Raw genomic sequence first — 21,615 nt, 5'->3', positions numbered from 1 at the left:
AAATGCCAAGATTGCTTCTGCCTTCGGGCCTATGGACAGAATTTAAGTGGCCCGCTTTCCTTGGTTCAAAAGGATGCTGTGGAAAATCAGACACCTGCCTTTTAATAGCTTGCACCTCTCTGCAGCCAAGGGGGACAACAACAATTGGTAGCTAGGAGTTTCCTCTCACCTCTCCCCTCCCCTATCCCTACCTCAACCCCTGGCCTCTATTAGAGAGGTGAAATTTCCTCCCAGAAAACAAACGCGTAGCACTACCCTAGGTCTGAACCTTTCTGAAGTTCGGCTGTTGATCCTGCCTTCTGAAGCACCATGTGAGGTGGAATATCGGCCTTTGCACATTAACATGTTATCCTTTAGAGTAGACCGACTGTCTCTTGGGAAAAATAAGGCAGTCTTGCAAACCAGCACCTAGGCAGGGAGGGGCATGGGGCCACTGCTTCCTTTCCAAACACACATAAGCAAGGAGACACGGCTACAAGCACAAGCACACACTGTGGGACTCTTCCCACCAGGATATCCAGCGGGCCTCCAGACCCTCCAAGGTCTACAGTCATTTGTTACTGTCACCAAGAAGCATCCTGACCTTGCCCGCCAGTATTCGGGTACCACCTCCTTATAAAGATGCCAAGGGTTCCAGAAAGGGAATGCTATAGCTTGCACAAGAGGAAGGTGCACATCAGGAATGCATATGAAATTCAACTCTCCTCACAAAAATCCAGGCCCACGGCAGAGACTCTGTGCGCCAAGGGGATCACGTGTGGGTAGCCGAGCAATGAATACAGGGGCCTGGCCAGCCTCTCTCAGGGTCTCTCCAGCTCCCCAACGGCACACTCTCCAGAGTCAGCCTCTCGATTCCCAGGTGCCTTATGTGTGCATTCTGCAAGGGGCTCTTTCCACAGCAAGAAGACCCACCTCTGCTGTGATGTTGCCACGGTCCTCCCTGTCCAGTCCTCTGCCTTTGCCTTGGTCCCACTGATCCCTTTCCACGACTCACTGCCCCAGTCCTTGCTGGCTGGTAACCGACCCCACTCCTGGCCATCCAGGGTTCTTGGCTCACCCAGCTGTTACAGCCTGGGCAAGAGGAGAGGGCAGCCTGAGCTGGGTGCTAGCAGTAGTGCTTGAAGCAAAATCTAAATTATTTGGTGACAAATTAGATGGGGAATATGAAAAAGGGAAATTTTAAGAATGACCCCCAGGTTTCCAGTTTGCACAGCAGGATGAGAGGGGCAGGGCTTGCTGGCAGGTGAATGGTTTGGGAGGTGAATCCTGAGCTCCGCTTTAGACATGTTGAATTTGAGGGGACTGTGGGGCATTCTAGTGGTCACGTTTAGGAAGCTACTGAATATATTAAGTACAGATCTCAGACGAGAACTCTAGGTAGAAATATAAATTTAATAGCTGTAAACATATAAAACATGGGTATGTCAACTTATGAGCCATATGTAATATTAAATGGCATTACAGCATTACCCAAAATGAGATAAAGGGATACAGCTAACTTCTTGGCACAAGAAGAAAGGCCAGGAAGAATATAACCCTATTACATCTACCATTGCTACATGAATCTAGTGCACAGGGGGCAGGTCCTCAACAGAGGTTTGTTACATAAACACAGAGGTACGGCACCTGTAGTGAACAAGAGTCAATTCCTCAGGCAGTTGCTGCCAACGTCCTAAGCAGGTTTAAGCACAACAGAGCACAACCTGCAATGGTGTGGCCTAGACAATTCAATTCAACACTCGGTGTGCTCCCCAAACACCATCACCCACACGCTTGCCATGCACAGATGATACGACTCAGTCCCCACTCTGTAGAACCTCACGGCTTCATTAAAAGAATGGCATGCTTTACTATGGAAAACACTATGGAGGTTCCTCAAAAAACTAAAAACAGAGTTGCCATATGACCCAGCAATATCACTCCCGGGCACATATCCAGACAAAACTATAATTCCAAAAGATACATGCACCCCTATGCTCATAGCAGCACTACTTACAGTAGCTAAGACATGGAAACAGCCTAAATGTCCATCGACAGATGAATGGATAAAGAAGACATGGTACCTATATACAATGAAATACTACTCAGCCATTAAAAAGAATGAAATAATGCCATTTCCAGAAACATGGATGGATCTAGAGATGATCATACTACGCAAAGTAAGTCAGAAAGAGAAAGACAAATACCATATGATAGCACTTATATGTGGAATCTAAAACACAACACAAATGAACTTATCTATAAAACAGACTTACAAACATAGAAAACAGACTTGTGGTTGCCAAGGGGGGAGGAGTGGGGTGGGGGAGGGAGGATGGATTGGGAGTTTGGGATTAGCAGATGCAAACTATTATACATAGAAAGGATAAACAACAAGGTCCTACTGTATAGCATAGGGAACTATGTTCGATATCTTGTGACAAACCATAATGGAAAAGAATACGAGAAAGAGTATACATATGCATAACTGAGTCACTTTGCTGTACAGCAGAAATTAACACAACACTGTAAATCAACTATACTTCAATAAAATTTAAAAATAGAAGAAGAAGAACGGCAAGCTTTCAAATAACTGCCCTAAAGGCAGAGTGTGAAAACTGCCACAGTGGAGGAGGGAATAGAGGAGCTGGGGCGGGAGTAGGAAAAGGTGACACAACTTCACCGTTTGGATAGTGGGGACATGGTCTGCAGGGAATGACGTGGACAGCCGGTGTTTCAGGTGCTGGAATCACGTGAGGAAAGGCCGGGAGTGATAAGGCACAGGATCCACGTGGAAAATGCCAAGGTGACTGTTTGGCGTGAGCACGGGCTGCACGAGGGCTGGCGGACGAGGCTGGAAAACCACCCTGGGGCTGATCATACGAGGTCTTGACCGTCTTGCCAAGGAGTTAGAAAATGACATGTAGATAATGAGATGTCATCAAAGTTTTCAAGGGCAGGAGAGAAACGATGAGGACCATGGACTACAGCAGACAAATCTCACTTGCACTCAGCTACCAGACAGGGTAGCTCATGGGGGACAACAATAAGGGGAAAGCCCGGAGGAGTCGAACTGGTAACTCCAAGAGATACTGAAATAGAGACTGTAGCCCCTACGCTGACAGCCTTCACGTGAGCGTGAGATCAAAGAAGACTCAGTGGCCACGTTTCAGTCTTCCAGGCAATGCCGACACACCTGCCGACCAACAGCAGTTAAACCGTCCTACTACCAGCGTAATGTATCAAGCTGCCCCCATCACTCCAGAAGTGAGAGACAAGGCCCAGATTGGGAAGTCAGGTGACCTGGATTTTAATATTGAATATTTTCTTGCCCTAGCCCCCAGACTTGGTAACATCCCCCGCCCCTGTTCACTTTGCAGGACCCTGTACCTTCCAGTGGTGAGGCATCTCAGTGTATTAGGATGATGATTCACTCCACTATTTGGGTATTGACGGTCTTACCAAAATGAAGCTCCCTGACACTTAACACCCTTCTTCTCTTGATTCCTGCCAAAATCACAGGTGCCAAGCCCTGGGCTAGGCTCACAAATGCAAAATAAAACCATAAATTTATATCTCGTAAGCCTGCTAGGAGTTAGTTCACTCCGTAAATACGAACTGAGTGCCCTCCTATGTGCCAGGACACAGAAATGAAGAAATCATGGCCCCCAGGAACCCTCTGTAAACCGGAAGGGGAGATGAGCACCTTTCTTCTTGTTGCTATTAACAATACAGCAACCATTTATCGCTTACCTTCCCTGGGCCAGGTATACTTAAGGCACATCATATTTACATATCTCGTATTCTCTCATTTAAGTCCCCTGCTGAGTAGTTAGCATGTCTACTTTACAGACGAGGAAACTGATACTCAGACAGGTCAAGTAACGTGCCCAGCGCCTCATAGGTAAAAGTGACGTGGCTGGGATTCAAATCCAAGGTGTTCCAGCCTGCAAAGCCCAGGGGCTCCCATCACACCAGTGAGTCCTGAGCATCTATTCGTCTCTGCTTCCACATCTTTCACACACAAACTCACAAGGTAGGTTGGGGATAGGGACTGGACTCCTAACAGAGAATCTGACACCTCCCTCCCCTACTCCTCACCTTCCCAGTACACATTCCTGCATCATATCCCTCTCCTCCCTGAGAAAGAAAAGTGCGTCATAAATCTAAGCACTATTATCATTTTTAACACTGGCAACACTCAGCTCTTCTACTTTCGAGAGGTTCCTGTTAAAAGCAGACATGGGCTTTGAATGCAGAAGAATCCCAGGTGTGCAGCATGTTTACAAATGGAAGAAGTGACTTACGCTTTGGAAAGAACTTACAGCTCAGTGTTCTAGAAGGATGTGTCTTTGATGCCCACTCCATTTCCTTCCCCAACCTTTTCCCTAATTCAGTCTCAAGGGCTCTGCCTCTTTCAGACTGACACCAGGTATCACGTAGATCAAAGTCGGTCATCAAGGTCAAAAGCAATACTTGGCAGATATTATAGGGAAAGATTTAGAAAGATGACAGCAGTAAAATACAAAGTGGTGCTGAAAAAAATGAAAGAATAAAAAACAGTGATCTATTGGTACACTAACAAATTGAAAAAAAGAATTAGAAAATATTTTGTACTAAGGAGTTTCCTTTTAAACACCCTACCTGATCACTTGAAATAAAAGAGGATTTCTACGTTCTGGAATTTAAAGGATTTTTAGACTTCCGATCCTTTTTATCCACAACCTACACAATCTTTTACAGATTGATATAATCATAGCATCTTGTGAGAGTAACTATCAACTACACCTTGAAGAATTACATAAAGCTACCACTGTGGAAACTGAAATAAGAAACAATGCTCTCGATAACTTAAAAGGACCAACTGTATAGCACAGGGAACTCTACTCAATACTCTGTAATGACCTACATGGGAAAAGAATCTAAAAAAGAGTGGACCTATGTGTATGTATAACGGATTCACTTTGCTGTATAGCAGAAACCAACACAACAATGTAAATCAACTATACTCCAATAAAAATTTTAAGAAAAAGAAACAATGCTCTCTGAAAAGACACTTATTAGAAAAGAGAGGGAAAACTAAGAGAAATCCGTAATTCGGGATTCCATAAGTACTTAGCCAAGCTTTACTGTTCATTTAGAATATGAGCAAATAAAAACAGCAAGGTAGTCCAAAGGCCATTTTCATCTACTGGCTTTACAAGTTTGGGTTAAAACTTATTGACTATCATCTTGGTTGAGAGGATCTTGGAATTATTTATTAAAACACATGAGACAAGCTACATACTTCACCACTTTAACTGCGGGTAAAAGATAATTAGGAATAACAGAGACTAAACTGGGGTCTAGGGATTCATTCTTGGCTCTGCTACTGTGACTCTTGGCAAGGTATCAGAACAGTCTGCTTTCAACATCAACTTCTGCATCTATCCAAGCCAGGATGCTACCACTGATACACATCTCTTGCAATTTTACTGGGATTCTAAATATAACAGTGAATTCATATTGGCTGTGTGCTATCCCATGATCTAAGTATCAGCTGACTCAATTCTTTAGAAAAAACATGAAAGGAGACAAGCATGTGGTGGTACCTAACACCTAACACAGAAAGTACTACTCAGTGAACTCACATGCCCTTCCTTCCTCAGAGCACGATGCCAGGTTACAGTCTGGGGCTACCTGACTTTTCTATAGCCACTAAATATTGGGGTGGCCAAAAGATTCACTCAGTTTTCCCATAAGATGGCCCTAGTAGCACTTAGTTGTCTTTAACTTCATTTGAAACAATTTTGTTAGTGACAGCTGTCATATCAGCGTGCATTTAAAAAAAGACTTATCAAAATTGGTGGATTTTTGTGTAGCCATTTTAATAATGAAGATGGAAGAAAAAAAAGCAACATTTTCAGCATATGATGCTTTATTATTTCAAGAAAGGTAAAAACACAACTGAAACGCAAAAAAAGATTTGTGCAGTGTATGGAGCAGATGCTGTGACTGATCAAACGTGTCAAAAGTGGTTTTCAAAGTTTCATGCTGGAGATTTCTCGCTGGCTGATGCTCCATGGTCGGGCAGACGAGTTGAAGTTGATAGTGATCAAATTGAGACATCAATTGAGAACAATCAATGTTATACCACACGGGAGATAGCCGACATACTCAAAATATCCAAATCAAGCGCTGAAAATCATTTGCACCAACTTGGTTATGTTCATCGCTTTGATGTTTGGGTTCCACATAAGTTAAGGGAAAAAAACCTTCCTGACCGTATTTCCACATGTGATTCTCCATTGAAATGTAATGAAAACGTTTTGTTTTTAAAACAAATTGTGATGGGTGATAAAAAGTGGATACTGCCCAATAACATGGAATGGAAGAGACTGTGGGGTAAGTGAAATAAACTGTCACCAACCACACCAAAGGCTGGTCTTCTTCCAAAGAAGGTGATGTGTATATGGTGGAATCAGAAGGGAGTGCTCTATTATGAGCTCCTTCCAGAAAACCAAATGATTAATTCCAACAAGTACTGCTCCCAATTAGACCAACTGAAAGCAGCACTCAATGAAAAGTGCCCAGAATTAGTCAACAGAAAACACATAATCTTCCACAGGATAACGCAAGACCGCATGTTTCTATGATGACCAGGCAAAAACTGTTACAGTTTGGCTGGGAAGTTCTGATTCATCCGCCATATTTACCAGACATTGCACCTTCGGATTTCCATTTATTTAGGTCTTTACAAAATTCTCTTAATGGAAAAAATTTCCATTCCCTGGAAGACTGTAAAAGGTACGTGGAACAGTTATTTGCTCAAAAAGATAAAAAGTTTTGGGAAGACGGAATTACGAAGTTGCCTAAAAATGGCAGAAGGCAGTGGAACAAAAAAGGGTGCATATGTTGTTCAATAAAGCTCTTGGTACAAATGAAAAATGTGTCTTTTATTTTTACTTAAAAACCAAAGGAACTTTTTGGCCAACCCAATACATCTCTAGCCCTCAGAACCATCTTGCAGGGGGCCTGATTCCTCCAGCTCAAAGTTACAGTAATCAAGACAGTATGGTAGTGGCACAAAAACAGAAATATAGATCAATGGAACAGGATAGAAAGCCCAGAGATAAACCCATGTACATATGGTTACCTTATCTTTGATAAAGGAGGCAAGAGTATACAATGGAGAAAAGACAGCCTCTTCAGTAAGGGGTGCTGGGAAAACTGGACAGCTACATGTAAAAGAATGAAATTAGAAAACTTCCTAACACCATACACAAAAATAAACTCAAAATGGATTAAAGACCTAAATGTAAGGCCAGACTCTATAAAACTCTTAGAGGAAAACATAGGCAGAACACTCTATGACATAAATCACAGCAAGATCCTTTTTGACCCACCTCCTAGAGAAATGGAAATAAAAACAAAAATAAACAAATGGGACCTAATGAAACATAAAAGCTTTTGCACAGCAAAGGAACCCATAAACAAGACGAAAAGACAACCCTCAGAATGGGAGAAAATATTTTCAAATTAATCAATGGACAAAGGATTAATCTCCAAAATATACAAGCAGCTCATGCAGCTCAATATCAAAAAAACAAACAACCTAATCCAAAAATGGGCAGAAGACCTAAATAGATATTTCTCCAAAGAAGATATACAGATTGCCAACAAACACATGAAAGGATGCTCAACATCACTATCATTAGAGAAAAGCAAATCAAAACTACAGTGAGGTATCACCTCACACTGGTCAGAATGGCCATCATCAAAAAATCTACAAACATTAAATGCTGGCTGGAGAGGATGTGGAGAAAAGGGAACACTCTTGCACTGTTGGTGGGAATGTAAATTGATACAGCCACTATGGAGAACAGTATGGAGGTTCCTTAAAAAACTAAAAATAGAACTACCATATGACCCAGCAATCCCATTACTGGACATATACCCTGAGAAAACCATAATTCAAAAAGAGTCATGTATCAAAATGTTCATTGCAGCTCTATTTACAATAGCCAGGACATGGAAGCAACCTAAGTGTCCATCGACAGATGAATGGATAAAGAAGATGTCGCACATATATGCAATGGAATATTACAGCCATAAAAAGAAACGAAACTGAGTTAGTTGTAGTGAGGTGGATGGAGCTAGAGACTGTCACACAGAGTGAAGTAAGTCAGAAAGAGAAAAACAAATACCGTATGCTAACACATATATATGGAATCTTTAAAAAAAAAAAAAAGGTTCTGAAGAACCTAGGGGCAGGACAGGAATAAAGATGCAGACGTAGAGAATGGACTTGAGGATATGGGGAGGGAGAAGGGTAAGCTGTGACTAAGTGAGAGAGTGGCAAGGACATATATACACTACCAAATGTAAAATAAATAAAATAGATAGCTAGTGGGAAGCAGCCGCATAGCACAGGGAGATCAGCTCGGTGCTTTGTGTCCACCTAGAGGGGTGGGATAGGGAGGGTGGGAGGGAGACACAAGAGGGAAGAGATATGGGGATATATGTATATGTACAGCTGATTCACTTTGTTATACAACAGAAACTAACACACCATTGTAAAGCAATTATACTCCAATAAAGATATTAAAAAACAAAAAAGCAAAAAACCATCTTGCAATTCCACATTATCAGTCTTAAGGGAAAGCAAGTGTGAGGGTTTATGTGTTGCATATGCACGTATACGTATGTGTGTGTATCTATGCACATACAAACACATTATGTGTGCGTGTGTATGTGCACGAAAAATCTCAATCCGCTGCTGCTCGCTAGCTAATCCATCCTGTTGGGGGTGGGCTGGAGTGCCATCTCCGGACAGGAAAAACTACACACGGCTTGGCCAACCCCACAGTCCAAATGATCTCTGGGTCGCCAGCAGTTCCCTAATGAGTACTCCCCAATTCTTTGCTTGGGCCTCTCCTGCTTTCCTTTCAGATTTTGTGTTCAAATTACCTGTCCTTGACACTGGTCACCCAAAGATGGCTAATAAATATGGTATTCTCTCCCTATTGTTAGAATCATATATTCTTTTCCCAAAATAAAGACACATTCAAGGAAGATGAGAGAAAAGAGAAGGAAAGGGAAGTGGGACGTGGCACAGGGTTGTTCAAGATGTGGAGAAAGAGGTCCTCTACCTGCAGAGCCAGTCGCACGACCCCGGAGGTATAGGTCAGCATGCTGTGCAAAATATCAAGCAGGGAAAATAGCAGGGCGGCTGCCATCTCGTTGTTGTTTTTATTGTCCACATCCAAGCACAGTGTGGCAGTTTCAGTGAACAGGCTACAGACATGATGGACCAGTCCTGGGGGTAAAATAGGAGAAGGGTAAAACATTCATCATAAAATATAAAAATAACGTGTCACGTAAACCCAGCAGAGTAGGCATACATAGTCTACGTTGCATAAACTCTAAACAGTCCTTCAACTGTATTTGCACCAGGTACACTTGGGAAAGGTTTCTAAAATGCAGCTTCCCAGGCCACACGCCCAGAGAGTCTGCTCAGGAGCCTGGAATGAGGCCTAGGAATACACTTGTTAAAAAGCTCTCCCGTTGATTTTGATGGAAGGGTTCCCCAAATTACACTTTGAGAAACACTATCCTACATGGACAGGCTTCACAGGGATGGAAGACTCCCTGACACTGCACAGTGCTGTATGCAAACATCCTGTCCCCAGGTTCTGTTTAAAGGTACAGTTCTTCATGGGGTGGCTCAGGGACTGCAAGTGAACTGGGGATCTATCAAGGATGGACAAGTAATTGGGTCACCTCAAGAGGCTAAAGAAATGAAGTGATTTTTTTCACATGCATTCCAAAATGTAAGATAATGATTTTAAGCAATGTGAAATTGAGAAATTGCCAGGTCTGTCTCTGCAAACCTCATATTCACAGTGTGGCTGGTCTTCATCAGCTTTCACTTTGATGTAGTTTGTTATGACCAATACATTTAAGTTGGCATTTTTATTATTATTGTAACGCAGCATTACATTTTGAATTCCCAAAATGATTCAGATGTAAACGTGGTGAAAAGACAACGTGAAATGTTATAAACCGAAACGGTAAGGGGGTCCTTTAGTATCAATAGATCTCAATGTTCTAGAAAAAACTGAATCTTCGAACATAAATATTTTACACTAGCAGATGGGGAAAAAAACATGGTAAGGAGGTAGGACATGTGTTGTAAGCTGAACCTGCAATCCACTTATTTATTGGACCTGCAATCCATTGGCCCCTAGTTCTCAGGACAACTGGATGGAAACTCTGCCAGGCACAGCCATACAAGCTTTGGTACCTTTCCCAGACATTACACACTGTCATTTCCAGTAAACCAATCTAGTGTTCCTAGACAAGTGCAAAGTAATTAGACTACAAAAGCAATTAACTTTGTCACTAAAGGCAGAGAGAAACCAAAATTACAGAGCATCATTCAAAGTTGTAATCCTTGCGGCAAAAACTGGTATAAGCCACAAAGCTGAAAATAAATATACTTGAAGGGAGAGTAGAATGAATTATTAGCAGAATTTCTCTATCAAGTGACAAGGTTTGATAGCACAAATCATCAATGACACATAGTAAAGAAAAGCAATTATTAGGACACATGCATTACACCGACAGGCATTCTCCTTTGAGTTAGCATGCATCTCTCAAGTGCCCGCTATGAATCAGCACTTGGCGTCTGTGAGCTGCAGGCAGGGTAGAAGGGCTTTAAAACGTAGTATGTGGTAAACACATGCTGCAGGAGAAGATGTTCTCTTTTGGGGAGTTCATGATTACTTTGTGACACATCATGCTGATGGTCAGAGGTGCAAGGGACCCAGCTATGTGAACAGCAGAGAAGGACATGGCCCTTCAGAAGGAGGAGGTAGACCCCTGGATACCCATCTACACGCTGCTTGATTCAGACGAAACAGCTGATGAACAACTGTGCTCTTCCTGATCTTTATTCAGTCTTCAAGCAAGGAGCACAAACAATGAATGCAATCGAATCCATGCTGGGCTGGCAAGCCTTTCCAGCCTGTGAAAAAACAGGCAACAAACACCAAGCTCTGACATTACACTCGGAAGTCACCTGCTGTCAGGGAAGGTGCTCATATGAGATCAGAAATGAAGTATGACCTAAATATTTCTTCATAACTGTGAAAATGCCAGCAAAGCCCATTAATACGATGTTAAATGGCCTAGCTCAGCAATATAGTCAGTGCTCTTCATAGACAGAACTTTCACTTCAGATGAAAATACAAGTTTTTCTTGTTTAAACATTTTATTATGAAAACAAAGAAGGTCATGAGAAATTTCAGTAAAATGAATCCCTATCACCCTCTTTCATAATTATCAATAGTTTGACAATATTGTTTAATTATCCCCATCTACTTTTTTTTTTTTAGTATTTAAAGCAAATTCTAGATATCATCTTATTTCTCCTGTAACTGCTTCTGTAAGTCTCACAAATACCTTTTTTTAAAACATAACCACAACGCCATTACCACCTAATACAATTAACCCACTTCTTAACATACGCAATATACCATCTGCATTCAAAACTCAACTGTCACAAAACTGTCTTTTTTTTTTTTACAGTTCATTTGTTTGACTCAAGATACAAAGCAGGTCCACACATTCCATGTGGCCACAGATCTTAAGTCTCCTTCAACCTCTAACAGTCCTCTTCCCCACCTGCAATTTTTCAGGCCATTTATTTGTTGGAGAAATGAGAATATTTTTCCTACAGATGTTCTTGTTGGGTTGTTCTTATATCCCTGCATTTCCTGTAAATAGTAATTAGACCTAGAGACTCAATTTCATTCAGGTTTGATTATTTTGGCAATAGTACTTGGAGCTGGGTACTCCGTATATCCTGTTGCATTATATCTGGAAGGATATACTGTCTGGTTTTTCTACTCTTAATGATGTTGAAATTGACCCAAGTGTTCACGGGTTGTTAGCCTATCTCATCCAGTATAAACTTCCCCATCAAACGTTATCTACTAATGACCAATGTCCAGTTGTATTATTTCATTAGACATGGCAATATGGAATTTTCAAATTCTGTCATTCCTTCTATATTTTTTCATCTGCTTTTCTTCTGTAAAGAACCTTCCTTTATCAACTTATTTTGTTATCATAAAATATGGTTTGTAAAGGAAAGGCAAGGTAGATGCTTGATAAATGTTTCTTTGTTATCATTTACCAGTTTTCACAACAATGATTTTGGAGTGTTTGAAAGTCCCAAATGGGACCGAGGTAGGGGGGTGGGGGAAGCTAGAAATTACCAAGGTTACTGATCAGTTCACTTCGGAGCATCAATGTGAATATAACAGATTTTTAAATAATATATTTTATGGATTTTAGTTGATTTCAATCACTATTATTTTTATGCTAAACTTGTTCCATTTTTGACCACTGAGAGCCCCTTGAAAGTGACCTACCTTCTACTAAGATAATATGTCTCGAGCTCATCTTATGAATTCCTGCCTAAGACTGTACATTAGCTACCTCTCGAAGGAGTCCTGGTTTCTTTTAATGAGACTGGTATTTAGAGACCATGGTCTCAGCACTAGAAACACTGATTGCTACTGGGTCACTGATTCAGTGGACAGAGATAGGAAGTATACATCCTTTAGACAGGAAAAAAATAATGAGTTCATGCAGATATTTCCAATTCCACATTCCAGAAATGGACCCTCATCTCTAAGCAGCAAGGGAAAAAAGACAAACAACATAAAAGGGAACCCCCATAAGGTTAACAGCTGATTTCTCAGCAGAAACTCTACAAGCCAGAAGGGAGTGACATGACATATTTAAAGTGATAAAAGGGAAGAACCTAAAACCAAGATTACTCTACTCGGCAAGGATCTCATTCAGATTCAATGGAGAAATCAAAAGCTTTACAGACAAGCAAAAGCTAAGAGAATTCAGCACCACCAAACCAGCTCTACAACAAATGCTAAAGGAACTTCTCTAAGTGGAAAACACAAGACAAGAAAAAGACCTACAAAAACAAACCCATAACAATTAAGAAAATGGTAATAGGAACATACATATTGATAATTACCTTAAACGTCAATGGATTAAATGCTCCAACCAAAAGACACAGACTCACTGAATGGATACAAAAACAAGACCCATATATATGCTGTCTACAAGAGACCCACTTCAGACCAAGGGACACACACAGACTGAAAGTGAGGGGATGGAAAAAGATATTCCATGCAAATGGAAATCAAAAGAAAGCTGGAGTACCAATACTCATATCAGACAAAATAGACTTTAAAATAAAGACTACTGCAAGAGACAGAGAAGGACACTACATAATGATCAAGGGATCAATCCAAGAAGAAAATATAACAATTATAAATATATATGTTCCAATGTAGGAGCACCTCAACACATAAGGCAACTGTTAACAGCTATAAAAGAGGAAATCGACAGCAACACAATAATAGTGGGGGACTTTAACACCTCACTTACACCCACGGACAGATCATCCAAACAGAAAATTACTAAGGAAACAAAGGCTTTAAATGACACAATAGACCAGATAGATTTAATTGATATTTATAGGACATTCCATCCAAAAACAGCAGATTACACTTTCTTCTCAAGTGTGCACAGAACATTCTCCATGATAGATCATATCTTGGGTCACAAATCAAGCCTCGGTAAATTTAAGAAAATTAAGATCATGTCAAGCATCTTTTCTGACCACAATACTATGAGGTTAGAAATCAATTACATGGAGAAAAACGTAAAAAACACAAACATATGGAGGCTAAACAATACGTTACTAAATAACCAAGAGATCACTGAAGAAATCAAAGAGGAAATCAAAAAATACCTAGAGACAAATGACAATGAAAACACGACAATCCAAAACCTATGGGATGCAGCAAAAGCAGTTCTAAGAGGGAAGTTTATAGCTATACAAGCCTACCTAAAGAAACAAGAAAAATCTCAAATAAACAATCTAACCTTACACCTAAAGGAACTACAGAAAGAAGAACAAACAAAACCCAAACTTAGCAGAAAGAAAGAAACCATAAAGATCAGAGCAGAAATAAATGACATAGAAACAAAGAAAACAAGAGCAAAGATCAATAAAACTAAAAGCTGGTTCTTTGAGAAGATAAACAAAATTGATAAACCATTAGCCAGACTCATCAAGGAAAAGATGGAGAGGACCCAAATCAATAAAATTAGAAATGAAAAAGGAGAAGTTACAACAGACACCACAGAAATACAAAGCATCCTAAGAGACTACTACAAGCAACTCTATGCCAATAAAATGGACAACCTGGAAGAAATGGACAAATTCTTAGAAAGGTATAACCTTCCAAGACTGAACCAGGAAGAAATAGAAAATATGAACAGACCAATCACAAGTAATGAAATTGAAACTGTGATTAAAAATCTTCCAACAAACAAAGGTCCAGGACCAGATGGCTTCACAGGTGAATTCTATCAAACATTCAGAGAAGAGCTAACACCTATCCTTCTCAAAGTCTTACAAAAAACTGCAGAGGAAGGAACACTCCCAAACTCATTCTATGAGGCCACCATCACCCTGATACCAAAACCAGACAAAGACACTACAAGAAAAGAAAATTACAGACCAATATCACTGATGATTATGGATGCAAAAATCCTCAACAAAATACTAGCAAACAGAATCCAACAACACATTCAAAGGATCATACACCATGATCAAGTGGGATTTATCCCAGGGATGCAAGGAGTCTTCAATATATGCAAATCAATCAATGTGATACACCATATTAACAAATTGAAGAATAAAAACCATATGATCATCTCAATAGATGCAGAAAAAGCTTGTGACAAAATTCAACACCCATTTATGATAAAAATGCTCCAGAAAGTGAGCATAGAGGGAACTTACCTCAACATAATAAAGGCCATATACGACAAACCCACAGCAAACATCATTCTCAATGGTGAAAAACTGAAAGCATTTCCTCTAAGATCAGGAACAAGAAAAGGTTGCCCACTCTCACCACTATTATTCAACATAGTTTTGGAAGTCCTAGCCATAGCAATCAGAGAAGAAAAAGAAATAAAAGGAATAAAAATTGGAAAAGAAGAAGTAATACTGTCACTGTTTGCAAATGACATGATACTATACACAGAGAATCCCAAAGATGCCACCAGAAAACTACTAGAGCTAATCAATGAATTTGGTAAAGTTGCAGGATACAAAATTAATGCACAGAAATCTCTTGCATTCCTACACACCAATGATGAAAAATCTGAAAGAGAAATTGAGGAAACACTCCCATTTACCACTGCAACAAAAAGAATAAAACACCTAGGAATAAACCTACCTAGGGAGACAAAAGACCTGTATGCAGAAAACTATAAGACACTGATGAAAGAAATTAAAGATGATACCAACAGATGGAGAGATATACCATGTTCTTGGATTGGAAGAATCAATATTGTGAAAATGACTATACTACCCAAAGCAATCTACAGATTCAATGCAATCCCTATGAAATTACCAATGGCATTTTTCACAGAACTAGAACAAAAAATCTTAAAATTTGTATGGAGACACAAAAGACCCCGAATAGCCAAAGCAGTCTTGAGGGAAAATAATGGAGCTGGACGAATCAGACTCCCTGACTTCAGACCATGCTACAAAGCTACAGTAATCAAGACAGTATGGTAGTGGCACAAAAACAGACATATAGATCAATGGAAAAGGATAGAAAGCCCAGAGATAAACCCACGCACATATGGTCAACTAATCTATGACAAAGGAGGCAAGGATATACAATGGAGAAAAGACAGTCTCTTCAATAAGTGGTGCTGGGAAAACTGGACAGCTACATGTAAAAGAATGAAATTAGAACACTCCCTAACACCATACACAAAAATAAACTCAAAATGGATTAGAGACCTAAATATAAGCCCAGACACTATAAAACTCTTAGAGGAAAACACAGGAAGAACACTCTTTGACATAAATCACAGCAAGATCTTTTTTGACCCACCTCCTAGAGTAAGGGAAATAAAAACAAAAGTAAACAAATGGGACCTAATGAAACTTCAAAGTTTTTGCAAAGCAAAGGAAACTACAAACAAAATGAAAAGACAACCCTCAGAATGGGAGAAAATATTTGCAAACGAATCAATGGACAAAGGATTAATCTCCAAAATATACAAACAGCTCATGCAGTTCAATATTAAAGAAACAAACAACCCAATCCAAAAATGGGCAGAAGACCTAAATAGACATTTCTCCAAAGAAGACATACAGATGGCCAAGAAGCACATGAAAAGCTGCTCAACATCACTCATTATTAGAGAAATGCAAATCAAAACTACAATGAGGTATCACCTCACACCAGTTAGAATGGGCATCATCAGAAAATCTACAAACAACAAATGCTGGAGAGGGTGTGGAGAAAAGGGAACCCTCTTGCACTGTTCGTGGGAATGTAAATTGATACAGCCACTATGGAGAACAGTATGGAGGTTCCTTTAAAAACTAAAAATAGAATTACCATATGACCCAGCAATCCCACTACTGGGCGTATACCCAGAGAAAACCATAATTCAAAAAGACACATGCACCCCAATGTTCATCACAGCACTATTTACAATAGCCAGGATATGGAAGCAACCTAAATGCCCATCGACAGATGAATGGATAAAGAAGATGTGGTACATATATACAATGGAATATTACTCAGCCATAAAAAGGAACAAAATTGGCTCATTTGTAGAGATGTGGATGGATCTAGAGACTGTCATACAGAGTGAAGTAAGTCAGAAAGAGAAAAACAAATATCGTATATTAACGCATATATGTGGAACCTAGAAAATGGTACAGATGAACCAGTTTGTAGGGCAGAAATTGAGACACAGATGCAGAGAACAAACGTATGGACACCAAGGGGGGAAAGTGGCCGGGGGCAGTGGTGGGATGAATTGGGAGATTGGGAGTGACATGTATACACTAATATGTATAAAATGGATGACTAATAAGAACCTGCTGTATAAAAAAATAAATAAAATAAAATTCAAAAACAAAACAAACAAAGCCTTCAAAAAGAAACACAATTTAGATCTTTATTAAAAAGGAAATGTATTTTCCATGTTTTACTTAAATTATATTGCATTAGTCATTTGCAATCACAGTCTATATGGAATTGTCCTTTGGGAGTTTTCATGTTTGAGTTTTAGGAAAGGACCCCCAATATATGGCTAATCTCTGAATAAATATTTTAACGTTCCTAAATAAATAAATAAATAAAAATAAAAAAATAATTCAGATTTTGGCCACCGAAGTGACACTTGGCAACTGACAGTTTCTCTTAGCAAATGATCATAGGATAAATGGAATAAATGCAACATGGATGGTGTCAACTGGCAGATGATGTGGGTTTTAAAACTCTCTTTCATGTATGTTGAATTGACCTTAAGTAAGCAATAATTGGAATAATTAAAGTCCAAATATCATGTGTATCACAAGTAGCCATATTTAGCCACTTGCGCTGTCATGACAATGACAATCAGAGAGAGTGGTGGCATTATAAAGTTCCAGGGACACCAGTAATAAAAAAAAAAAAAAAAAAAAAAAAGAACTTATATCCAGAATATGTAAATGATTCCTAAACTGAATAATAAAAACCCAAAATACCCAATGTTTAAAATGGATAATAGACTTGAACACTTAGTTTACAAAAGAAATGTCAGTAAGCACATGAAAAGTGTTCAACATCAGTAGTCATCAGGAAACTCGAAATTTACAATGAGATACCACCACACACAAACAGGAATAATTATAATGAAAAAACTGACAACACTAAATGTTGGTGAGGATGTAGAATGACCAGAACTTACATGTACTGCTGATGGGAAACAGATGGCAGTTTTTTATAAATTTAAATACATATTTACTACATTTCCTAGCAATTCCACTCTTAGGGATTTATCCAAGTAAGATGAAAACATATGTCCACAAAAAGACTCATTAGACCTGTGTTCAAAATAGCCCCAAATCGGAAATAGCCCAGGTGTCCATCAACAGGAGAACAAATAAACAAACTGAGATATATTCATACAATGGAGTACCAGTCAGCAATAAAAGGGAATGAACCACTAAATCCCATAACAACATGGCTGAATCTCAAAAACAGGGCTGAAAGAAAGACACCGGGAACAAAAAGAGGGTATATAAACTCAGCTGTATGAATACATTTAAAGAAAACTCATCTATGTTGATTGAAACAGAATAGTAGTTGCTTCTGAGGGAGGGGCAGAACAGAACTTTCTAAGGTAACGGAAATGTTCTATACTTTAACGAGGTGTTGGTTACAGGAATGTATGCATTTTTCAAAAATGACTGAACTGTATATATAAGATTTGTCCGTTTCACTGTATATAAACCATACCTAAATTTTAAAAGAGCTAAAGAAAATCAGTTGGGATAGACTGAGAGAGGTCGGAGGAAGTTAAGTGAAGCAGGAAGTGCGGTCTCTGCTGGGATGAGAGCAGCATTTACTGAGCACCTGCTTTGTGCCTGGCACTGGACCTTTACTTGGATTTTCCATTTAATATCTCATCTGAATTCTCTAACAGCTCCAGAGGACAGATGCTAATATCTCCACTTTCTAGATGTGAAAACGAAAACTCAGGGTATTTAAGTAACCAGTTCAAGGTCACAGAGTAAGCAGGAGTCACAAAGTGATCTCAACCTGCATATAACTCCAAGGTCCATTTCTGTCAATACCACAGAGCCTCTGGGAGCAACCAGTGGGGAACTGAGACCAGAAGGTCAATGATGAAACCTCTGCAGTTATACCATGACCAAGTGCTGGTGAGGTGGGAAGCAAGGAGGGGGCAGAAACATCCCTCAGCAAGTGTGATTTGTGACTTCCTGGCAACAGTGAGGTGTGGCCAAAAAGCCTCAGTAAGAGACAGGAGAACTAGACCCTCACTGGAGGAGATGAGCAAGTGAGTTTTCCAGGAACTATAGTGTACGTTAGATTTCAAGACACACTGAGTTTGAGATAACATCCAAAAGCCAAGGCCCAAAGGCTGTTGGAGACGAAGGCCTAGAAACCAGCTAACAGTCAGATCGGAAAAAGGTGGGAGATGACTGGAGAAAGTGGAAAAGTTCCCGAGGACGGGCAAGACAGAGGCCCAGAGTTAATAAAGACTGAGAGATGAGTAGATCCCAGACAGGGAAGGAATTTACAGGGGAAATGGAGGCAAAGGTGCCAACATAACAGAGAAAGAGCCATAATAACATAATGCCACAGACATCAACAAATGACCAGAATCAAACAGAAAAAGGGTGTCAAGGGTATCTAGTTGACACAGTTCAAAGCCTGAGAAAAGTTCACCGATTGGGTCACTTCCAGGTTACCGATGACTGTCGTTGGTAAAATTTGTTAGGTCCTGTGCCCTGAAGTCAGACTTCAAGTTGCCAGACCTTCCTTGTTACATTTCCCCACATACCATGTAGGTTTTGACATATTTGCTTCCATGCTGTCCAGAATTTCCCCATAGAGGGAGTTAGGAAATAGAGTTTCTTGGAAGGCAGGAGAGCTTGGACTGGCACTTGCATAAAGCTGACCACACCAGTTGTCCACATCCTCTGTGGGAGCAAAGGAGGCAGCCCGTTCATCCCCTCACCTCACCCTGCGGGACCTGAGGATTAGACTGTTACAATAGGCAAAGCTCTGTGAATGAGCTAACACATGATGCATTTTACTAAAGTGAAGGCATACATCTTAGGAGGTGGCAAAGGGAAGGAAAGGAAGTTAACATTCCCTGTTTCTGTACTTTCATTCTCCCCAGTCAAGAGAAAGATACGCCACCTCCAAAGAGACTGAATGAAGTTCCAGGATACTGCCAGGCTGTGTTCTCCAGAGTGAAAACTTTCCAAGGGATTCACCTGTCCGCAGGCACGTGTGTATGGCTCTTTTCTACCTTCCTCTGCCCCTAAGAAGGCTAATGACAATACGGCAGAGGCAGAGGCCTGAGCCCCTGGGAAGGGCCCAGCCATTTCTTTTGTTGCTGTCTTCGGAGGGGGCTTCTGCTCCTCTTCTCTCAACCAGACCCAGTCTGAGATACACTAGCCACCTGCGGCTAAGGTCAGCTCTGCTCCAGACCCTCAGGGCAAACGCACAGCCCCTTGCTGTGTCCCCTGGCCCTCCCCTCGGGCTAGCTGGCTTGCATCTGTGTGCAAGGAAGAGAAGGCTCTCCTGCATGAGGGTGTTAAGATCCAAGAGTGAAGTTCCAACGCCGAGGCAAATACACAGGGATAGCAACAGCCAACTCTTGTTTCTAGGCCAGCAGATGGACTTAGTATAGGAAGTGGGGCTAAGAGCAGTCCTCTATGGGGACCAGTATAATTAAAAGGGTTTCTGCGCATTGCTTGCCTGTCATCTCCCTTAGAGATGCTGTACAAAGACATCTGGGATAGCGTCCTAGTACTTCCCAGCCCTCTGGCCAAATGCCATCTTAATACTCCATCCCAGCACCTCTAAAAGAAATCAAAATTCATTAAGTCATAGAATGCAAGAACTATTTTACATGAATCATAACCAACTCTTCAAAAAAAAAATCCAAGAATTATTCTGTGTTAATTATAAGCAAATCTCTAAAGGGGTCATCCCCATAAGTTATTTTCAAGCGTTTAATATTCCAGAAATATTAATGTGCCTGAGCTGTTCCCAGCTTTGGTCACTGTGTCCTTATTATAACATTACTTTCTCAAAATCTGTTGGAGCAGAGAACTAATATAAGAGTACACTTTGAAATTCCAAGCTTTTGAAAGTACTTTCCATTTCTATCATTAATGATTTGAAAACAACACTCTAAATCCAAGCATAAGCTCCCCAGATAGAGGCTTCCTTGCAGATAATTCTACATTTACAGCATACAAACATGTGGTCATTTCCACTAGGGTTCATTAGAGTCAACCTAAACAGACAACCCGGAAGAGGAGTATAAAAGCATCTGTGCAACTCGATGTGGGGAAATGGTTTTTTTTTTTCCCAAAATGATCAACGCTTAACCACCAAAACCACCGAAGTCGCATCACATCAGCTGAGTTCTTTTAAACAGAACAACATGGAGGGTGAAAGGGCACACACACACACACACACACACACACACACACAGAAATGACCCCAAACGAAAACACGTCCAAACGTCTCTGAGGTTAAGAATTACTGAACCATCTTAGTGTCAGTCTTTGCCTCTGTTTTTCCAGCCCGTTTATCTGTGTCCAACCTGCCTGCACAGGCTGGCATAGGCGCTTCCTAAGAGGCCCTGGGTGCCCACAGAGTGCCCGGTGCCAGCCCAACCCCTCACCCCAGCCTTCATCCTCCTCCCGCATCTGCCCTCCCAATTCTTTTTTTTTTTCTGGCCGCGCCGCGTGGCATGCAGGATCTTAGTTCTCCAACCAGGGGTCAAACACGCGCTCCCTGCAGTGGAAGCGCGGAGTCTTAACCACTGGACCAGCAGGGAAGTTCCTGCCCTTCCAATTCTGCATGCCTCTGCCCTCACCCTCATACCCGTCCCTCCCAAACACTGAGGGCCCGTGAGAGTTTGGCTTTCCCCACTCAGGAGAGGAACACTGAATAAGTCTTGCTAGATGAGGATGACTAG

General features: G+C 40.7%; 1 protein-coding gene across 4 annotated transcripts in view; it reads right to left on the bottom strand.

Moving 5' to 3' along the window:
- Positions 1-21,615, bottom strand: part of ULK4 (unc-51 like kinase 4) — a 539,805-nt gene that overhangs the window by 163,093 nt on the left and 355,097 nt on the right. For 3 of the 4 annotated variants that reach the window (XM_059939363.1, XM_059939365.1, XM_059939364.1), the window contains one exon: positions 9,111-9,277. The exons of the other annotated variant lie outside the window; for it this stretch is intronic. In XM_059939363.1, coding sequence (XP_059795346.1) covers positions 9,111-9,277 — 167 coding nt within the window. The remainder of the gene's footprint in view (positions 1-9,110; positions 9,278-21,615) is intronic. 4 annotated transcript variants of the gene reach the window in all.

The sequence above is a fragment of the Balaenoptera ricei genome, chromosome 11 (assembly GCF_028023285.1).
Source record: "Balaenoptera ricei isolate mBalRic1 chromosome 11, mBalRic1.hap2, whole genome shotgun sequence".
Lineage (NCBI taxonomy): Eukaryota > Metazoa > Chordata > Mammalia > Artiodactyla > Balaenopteridae > Balaenoptera > Balaenoptera ricei.
Note: the sequence above shows the minus strand (reverse complement) of the source record. Positions and strands in the feature narration are given on the sequence as shown.